The 8756-nt window shown below is 35.4% G+C and overlaps 1 protein-coding gene and 1 non-coding gene across 2 annotated transcripts; both read right to left on the minus strand.

The window, feature by feature from the left end:
* Positions 1-383: 383 nt before the first annotated feature.
* Positions 384-781, minus strand: LOC103944262. Its single transcript, XR_007260800.1, has 3 exons — positions 696-781; positions 575-609; positions 384-485 (listed from the first exon to the last, which is right to left on the minus strand). It is a non-coding gene; the product is annotated as an uncharacterized LOC103944262 (transcript).
* Positions 782-2277: 1496 nt separating this feature from the next.
* On the minus strand, positions 2278-3869 carry LOC103944147 (cyanidin 3-O-galactoside 2''-O-xylosyltransferase FGGT1). Its single transcript, XM_048591148.1, has one exon. The coding sequence runs from the start codon at positions 3867-3869 to the stop codon at positions 2454-2456; it is 1416 nt and encodes a 471-aa protein (XP_048447105.1). The 3' UTR covers positions 2278-2453.
* Between the last annotated feature and the right edge of the window lie 4887 nt (positions 3870-8756).

Here is an 8756-nt window from a genome sequence, read left to right on the forward strand (position 1 = left end):
TCTATTTTAGCAGCTTCCGCCCTTTGCTCTCGTATAAGCGCCAAACGCTCTGCATGATCAACAAAATGATATCAACAAGAAATTCCAAACTATAGCAGTGAAAGTGCAAATCCAGCCCATAGGAGCCTCTTGTTCTTCTCTAAAGAACCCATATCTAACAAGCCTTTTCAGCAGTAAAATGTGCAGCAAAAAATATTGACGCCATTGTAACTCGACAACAAAAATTACGAGGCAAGCTGCAAGCCAATCCATACGTCAGCTAACAACCGTGTCTTGAATCAGAGAGATTCTAACATGTAGCCGGTTGTATATCCCCTTAGTGTCTCTCTCATCACGTGAATGTGCGATGAGAGGGACACTAATAGTTACTCTTTGCAAACCATAATCACGACAAAATACCTAAATCTTTCCTTGCTTGTTCAGTTTTTCCCTGTTCTAGCAGCCTCATATATCTCTCGCGGGCTCTCTGTTTCTCCAATTCTTCTCTGAAAACAAACGAACAAAAATTGAGGATGTCAAAACCGATTAGGATAAAAGAAGAAATACGAATAGAACTTATAATCCACGGACAAACCTTTCACGCCTTGAGAGTTCAGTTGTCGTTCCCATCTGTAGAGAAAATAACAAATATTACTCTTTCACAAAATCCACTATCAGAATTCACAGCCATTGTCAAAGTAAATTGCAGAACTTACATCAACGTCTCGAGCTTTCATGGTCTTCGGCTTTACCAAATTCGGATTTTCAATCTCAATAATCCCTTGGATCCCCTTCTTCTTCTGATAAACATTATTTGGCAGCACATTTTTAATCAAAAAGACATTTTGTGTATGAAAAGTTCATAATAGATCAAGATCTTTTCTTTATTTATTCTTATGCCATTATTTTATTATTATAGTAGGGTTCACAATGATGTTGACATTTCTGTCTGGAAATACATTATTTTACATGATACTATTCAACTTATGCCAATTTGCTGCCAGCTCTTTATGCTTCCATCATGTTATCGATGTTATGCAACTCTTCTTCTGTCAAGTTGTTTCAGTATTGTTTATCGCCTTCGATTAGTTATGCATCTCTTTCTCTATCTTCTTTTACTTTGTAGTACCTTTCTGCTGTTTCTTTGAAATTTTAAGGCTTCCAGTAAGGCTGATGATTGATTCTTGTCTTACTGTAAATATACATTTCTTCTTCTTCTGCTACTAATACCATATCTTACCTAAAATCCTCAAACTCATCTAAGGCTAACATTTGGATCCCTCGAAATCTTAAAATATTTTTGTATTAAAGAGTCCACATGTGTGGGGAGATAGAGGATAATCTAAATGACTCTTCATTAATCATGACTATATGCCTAGCTTTCTCCTTGTGAATATGTGCATACCAATCTGGAGGATTAGTAATAAAACTTATGCAAATTTCTTACTATTTTTCTAAATAGTCTGTGACTTCTTTTATTCTATACAAGTATTGAGTGATAGTATCTTACCCCTTCTTAATAGTTTGTAAATTGGATTTCATTTGGAAAATAATGCTAGTTCTAGAAACAGTTGAGAACTGTTCTTTCAACCTAATCCACAAATCTTTAGAACTAGAGCTACCAATTGCACATGACATAGCAACAGATGAAAGTGTAGCAGTAATTAATCGCATAATGGCAAGATCATATGCATCTTCCAGACAACAAAAGCATCACTTTCCACAAAAGAATAAGAGTCAGTAGAGTTTATACTAAAGTCACTAGATTGAGAGGTGTGCTGAACCGGACAAGGATTAGATACATCTACAAATCCCATGACACAATTATTTTCCAGCATGAGCTGCGATTGGAAGTGCCAATTTAGGTAGTTCAAGTCATCAAGTTACACACTCACTGAAATTGGAACTAAAGGACTCAGGGCCGTAATTGGAGATTTAAGAATTTGAAGTTGTGATGCAGTCTTCGTGAAATAGAATGCGATCAACAAAGCTTGATTCTGTAAGAAAATGTCACTAAAGATTCGTCACAAGCACCTGGTGTGCACAAATTGAGAAGATGCAGAAGATCGGTCGAAGATCAAGATCAACCAAAACCTAGATTGAGAGGGTTTCAAGAAGATGAGCTGAATTGCAGTGGCAAAAACCACAATTCAAAGAAGACGAATACCAAATCTTGGTGAGCGGAAGCAGAGAAAAGGATAGAAAGATCACGCGTAAGCTACGAAGGCAATCAATACCATGTTAACCAATATATGATGAAGATCTTGATGAACATAGCGAGAGAAAAAGACAGGGAAATTGAGGGAACTGAATATTCTTATTATGTTTTCTTAACAACCAAGTAATACATGGGAAGTAGTGTTTATACTTGTCTTAGAACAAACTTATCTAACCACCTAACTAATCAAACCATATAATCTCAGTACAAGGGGGCACACTCTTAACCGTCAATACTTAAACTCTATGAAACTTTACTAATTTAAGCCAAGCAGCGCATGCAGCTTCTCCACAAAACTGTCAATATAGGAGTTCTCAAGCCCTTTACCGGAAAGAAACTCCCTCCACTTTGCATGGTTTCTCCTCACTTCCTTTCCCACCTCGCTCTCCTCATCCATCACATCTCTCACAGCCTTGCAAACACCCTCCTTCGTAAAAACCCCATCTTCCTCTCCTTTCTCAACCTCCACTCCAACTCTCAGATCACGACCCATCACTCTTGCAATGGCTAGCTGATCCGCCACGTTTGGCAGCAGAACAAGCTGGCACTCGCTCACCAGCCCCTCCATCAACGACGATGGACCGCAATGCGTCACGAAGCACCCAACAGAAGGGTGCTTCAACATCAATGGCTGCTGCACCCAACCCCAACTCACAACCCCTCTTCCTTTTACCCTCCCTTCAAACCCTTCCGGCAACGCTGACTCGATCGCTTCAACTCCCATCGGCGGCTTCAGTGCAGCGAAGAAGGGTAAACCCGTGAGCTCAAAACCCAACAACAATTCTTGAAACTGATCAATTTTCAGAACGCATTCAGTTCCAAACGCACAGTATATCACGCTTTTGGCTTCGAACCTTTCAAGCCATTTTGCCCACTTCTCGTCCAACTCTGTAGTCGGAGTCTCTGGCACCACCGGCCCTGCGAGAAGCACCGGCTTTCTCAATTGGGTTTCAAGATAATCGCAGTACTTCCCTTCCATCTCCCTACAAGTCCTGAAAGCCACCGCGTCACAGTCTTTCAAGGAGATGTTTAGGCGCTCGATTAATTTCATCCCACTGCCGAACTCCTTCAGCAGGAATGGCGCCAGCATTCGAGCTTCGTGTGCTGGTAGCTTGATTGAAGATGGTGGAAAAGATGGCGGCGGGTTGATAAGTTCGTTGATAAGATCATCTTCCGTCAACACCGATTTCTCCATTAGTACTTTTCTTTCTGGGCTTCTCACATAACCCACAATTGCAGGACTAATAATGATATAGTATATAGATTTAATGCCTGTACCTAGCTGACGTAACAATTTTGGCAACCATGGCGTGAAGTCGAAGAAAACAAAATTAGGGTTTAGTTCACAAATTAATTGCAGGATTGCTGGCTGAGTGAGGTCCATGGCGTCCATGAGGAGAGAGTTGGAAGGGAAAGGGACATCGTTTGTGGTTTCGGCGCCCGGCAGAAGGCCGTCGACATGAGGGACGGTGATGGGGATGAAGGATATGAGATGAGGGTGGAGGTTTAAAGCTTGTAATTTTTGCTGGGTTTTGGTTGGTACGAAGAAGGAGATTCTGTGGCCTCTTTCGGCTAGCTTGTTGGAGAGGTGGAGGTAGGGGGTTAAGTGTCCCATGGCAAACCATGGATACATTGCAATGTGAAGGGATGGCAATGGCTGGTAATTACTCATGCTTGAAGCAAAGGGCAAGGGCTACGGTTTGTAGTAATACTTGAGATCGATTGTGGTTTTGATTTGTTTCTCAGGTCACTTTAAATGCAGGAAATGAAGCATTGTGCATACACCGATCGACAGCCGCACACCACTTGCAGAAGACGACGTGGTTCAATTATTGGATATATCAAATTAGGGTAATGGAAGGGAGACTAAAATTTTAAACCAAATCATGTAGTGGTTGATAATTGAATTATAGATAATGTAAGGGAATAAATACGGTCCTTATATAAAATATGGATGGCTTCTCTTTTATCAAAATCATGCATTTATCTATTTTAATCACTGTTTTAAAAATCTCTGCTTAGCCGTAAGCGGTTGGTCATCATCTGGATTAATTCTTAGGCTTTTGAAAATAAACTGTCTAGGCGTCTGCCTACCCCGTCTAGAGTCACCTAGGTCGAGACGCTCACTTAGACAGAAATCAATAACTTTCATTTTGTATTATATTATAATATTTTATAATCTAAATGTCATTTTATTTTACAATTTATATATTACCAATAAAATTATGTATCTTTTAAATATAAGCAAACACTTATTATACAATACATGATAAATTAATTATTTAAATCCGTCTAGTTCGTCGATGCCTCCGCCTTGACCTCGTCTAGACCACCTAACCGCCTGGACAATAGGCCCAATGACAGAACCAGTAACAAGGCTAGGGTGATTAGCATAGGAAGAATTTTAATTGTTTGAGTTTAAAAATATTAATAATTTGAATAATTTTATTATTTTTAATTATTATGATCCATCTAATAAATAAAAATTCTGAACACTAAAACTATTTTTAAGAAAAGTAAGAGTTAATAAATGTTGCCAAAAGTATTCTGAAATAAACATGGTTTTTGCAATAACTTGAATTTATTAAAGTAGTCTTAATACAACTCATGAACAATGGGTATGTACCTTTAGTAGCTGGTAACTCCCACCAATATGTCCTTTACCTTTAAATAATATTTGTTGTTTCTTGTGCTTTGCTAGTTGATGGGAATGGATCCCTTTCCCTAGTTGATGTGTATGTCTTAACTAAAACCGAAATTTAATAATATAAATTATGTCGTAAAACAGTAGATGTTTACTTAAAGAATTAAATAATAGGTCATTCCATTGTCTAAAGCTTGCTGCACACTACTCCTATTTTCTATATAAGTACAAACTTCACACAACATAAGTAAGAAGTTCATGAAAGAGGAAGAGATATAAGAGAGGAAGAGGCGATGAGATAATAGAGAGAGTTATTTTTGTACTTTCATTATTCTAAATTATAATGAAAGCATCACTGCTGTCCTGAGGACGTACTCTAGTCACACTAACTGTAAAGGAACCTCGTAAATTTTGTATCTTGTTTCATTTATTCCACTGCACACACCGTCAATTTTATAATACGTTATCAGCACGAGAAGCTCTCGTGTCAGTGGAAAGCACAACGCCACAAATCATGTTCACCTCTGTTGCCTGGAATCTCACAGATAAGAAAATCTTTTCATTTCATCTTAAAATCTTTGTACTACTGATTTTTCGAAGCAAATATATATATGTTGTTGTATGACTGTATATCATCCTTTGCAAAAACAAAAAAGTACATACTCAAAATTCGGAGAGAATCTAACCATGTAAACAGCCTCGGAACTCCAACTTGCAGACATCAGATTAAAATACTTTCTTCTTCAAAGTTGTTCGTCCGTCCAGTACCTACAACATATCAATTTTTTAGAAAATTCCAACGGTGCGATCATCGCAGATGCCTGAAATATCAAACCAGTTTCTAATTTCCGCAAAAAATTGGATAGGCACCTTATGAGTACCAAAACTCCATTTCGGTAGCTCAGATCGAAATTGTTTCTTCACAAAAGTTGTTCGATATCCTTTTATCCATATCATACTAAAATTTGAGCTAAATTTAATACTTTGATCTTCCCATAAGTTGTAGACACTCTTGACTCTAAAACTTATGGGAACCGTTTCGACTTTTTCGAAACTCACTGGAGGAGGAACACCAATTGTAACTTATTGTTACTATTAGTTCCTGAGTAACTAAAATGACTTAGAGTTGTGAAATGAAAACAAAAATAAAAAGGGCAATGGGGCCAATGCTTTGGAAAGGTACGGTTTCCAAAAAAAAAAAAAAAACTAATGAAAATGACTTTAAAACTTTGAGTTTTAACGATAAGGACAAAAAAAAAGAAAAAAAGAAACTAATGAAAATGACTTTAAAACTTTGAGTTTTAACGATAAGGACAAAATAAATGGGAAATTGAATAGTACCAGGATTGACATTTTAGTATAAAAATATGGTTTTTCGTTAAAGTGAACAGTACCTCTAGCTTTTCGTTAAAACTCTAAAAAAAAAAAAAAAGCTTTGGAAAGGTACGTCGCACCATGTGAAAGAAAACAAAAAGCAAAGGTTTTTTTATGAAATTGTGCAGCATGTGAATGAATAAGAAAATAATAATAAATAAAAAAGGTAAAAGTTTTTGGATGGTGTTACACCATCTGAAAAAAAAAAGAAGGAAAAATATATATATATTTATTTATGTGAATGATGTTGGCTTAAAATTCTTTCACAAGTTCTATTTACTTTAAAGCAATTTATTTACCATGGACGGTTTTACCGCCTACTGCTTTAAGTTTTGATTTATGTGAATGGTGCTGAATTAAAGCCATTATCACAAACTTTATTTACTTATATGCAATTTATTTACTATAACTAGAATTACCGTCTATTGCTTTAATTTATTTGTTGGAGAGGTGGAGGTAGGGGGTTAAGTGTCCCATGGCAAACCATGGATACATTGCAATGTGAAGGGATAGCAATGGCTGGTAATTACTCATACTTGAAGCAAAGGGCATAGGCTACGGTTTGTAATAATCCTTGAGATCGATTGTGGTTTTGATTTGTTTCCCAGGTCACTTTAAATGGAGGACATGAAGCACTGTGCATGCACCGATCGACAGCTGCACAACACTTGCAGAAGACGACGTGGTTCAATTATTGGATATATCAAATGAGGGTAATGGAAAGGAGGCTAAAATTTTAAACCAAATCATGTATTTGTTGATAATTGAATTATAAATAATGCAAGGGGTCCTTATATAAAATATGGATGGCTTCTCATTTTTCAAAATCATGCATATATCTATTTTAATCATTGTTCTAAAAATCTCTGTCTAGCCGTAAGCGGTTGGTTATCGTCCGGATTAATCCTTATGCTTTTAAAAATAAACTATCTAGGCGTCGTCTGCCTACCCTGGCTAGACTCACCTAGGTTGCGACGCTCACTTAGACAGAAATCAATAACTTTCATTTTGTATTATATTATAATACTTTATAATCTATATGTCATTTTATTTTGCAATTTATATATTACCAATAAAATTATGTATCTTTTAAGTATAAGTAAACACTTATTATACTATACATGATAAATTAATTACTTAAATCCGTTTAGTTCGTCTAGGTCTCCTCCTTGACCTCGCCTAGGCCACTTAACTCCCTAGGAACTAGGCCCAACGGCAGAACCATTAACAAGGCTAGGGTGGGTTCTAGCATAGAAAGAATTTTAATTGTTTGAGTTTAAAATATTAATAATTTGGACTATTTTATTATTTTTAATTGTTATAGTCCGGGTAATAAATAAAAATTCTGAACACTAAGACTATTTTTAAATGAATTAATAAATGTTGCCAAAAGTATTCTGAAATAAACATGGTTTTTGCAACAACTTGAATTTATTAAAGTAGTCTTAATACTACTCATGAATAAGGATAAGGATTGTATGTCCTTCTACTTTTCGTGCCTTTCGTACCTTACTGTTTGGTATGATCATAATTAAATTACATCAATATTTTATATTATTTTTTTATAAAGATAATAAAATAAAAATAAATAGTAATATAAAATGTTGATGTAATTTAACAGTGACCATATAAATAAAAAAACATGAAAAGATACGGAAAGTGGGAGGGCAGATATGGGTCCGTAGCTTTAGTGGCTGCCACCTTCCACCAATATGCCCTTTTGCTTTAAATATATTTGTTGTTTCCTTTGCTTTGGTAGTTGATGGGAAAGGATCCCCTTCCCAAGTTGATGCGTCTGTCTTGCTGTCTTAACTAAAACCGAAATTTAATAATGTAAATTACAAATTACACACACCATTAGAGAATAAAATATAAGAAAAACTAATAAAAAAGATTTAAAAATTTTAAGTTTTAATGATTAGGACAAAATAAAAGGTAAAGTAAATAGTACTATAATTGACTTTTTAGTGTAAAAATTTGGTATTTTGTTAAAATAAACAGTATCGAGAGCTTTTTATTAAAATTCCCTAAAATATAATTATTTCTTTGTTCTATCATAACAAAAAATTAAAGTAAGTAACGTAATTTCATCAAACAAAATTTTACTATTTTTGTTTAGAGTAATGCTATATCCACTTCAATATCTTATCTCTCTACCCACCTTATATTTCTCCTATCATAAAAAATGAAAATACACATAAACTCTATCCTCACCTACCATTATCTCCAAAAATAACCCTTGCTTAAAAAAAATTATAATTTAAAGAACAATTATTATTAAACAAAATTGTTCGAAAATCCCAAATTACAATCCGGGTTCTAATTGTGGAGGTGGAGAGGTTTATGATAAATTTTTCTTTTTTATTTTACAGAGCTTTAATGAAAAGAGTTTATACCAACTATTTTTTTAACAAAAGACTACCCATCACTATTATTTAATGAAATGAACTTGAGATTTAATGAAACGGACAAAAGCAAACATATGACAGGTCCAAAAAAATTAAATTCCGCGGGCTGAAATAAAACCCTACATGCAACATC

Source organism: the organism of the source record quoted next, unplaced genomic scaffold (genome assembly GCF_019419815.1).
Source record: "Pyrus x bretschneideri cultivar Hongxiangsu unplaced genomic scaffold, Pyrus_bretschneideri_v1 Contig33, whole genome shotgun sequence".
Taxonomy (NCBI): domain Eukaryota; kingdom Viridiplantae; phylum Streptophyta; class Magnoliopsida; order Rosales; family Rosaceae; genus Pyrus; species Pyrus x bretschneideri.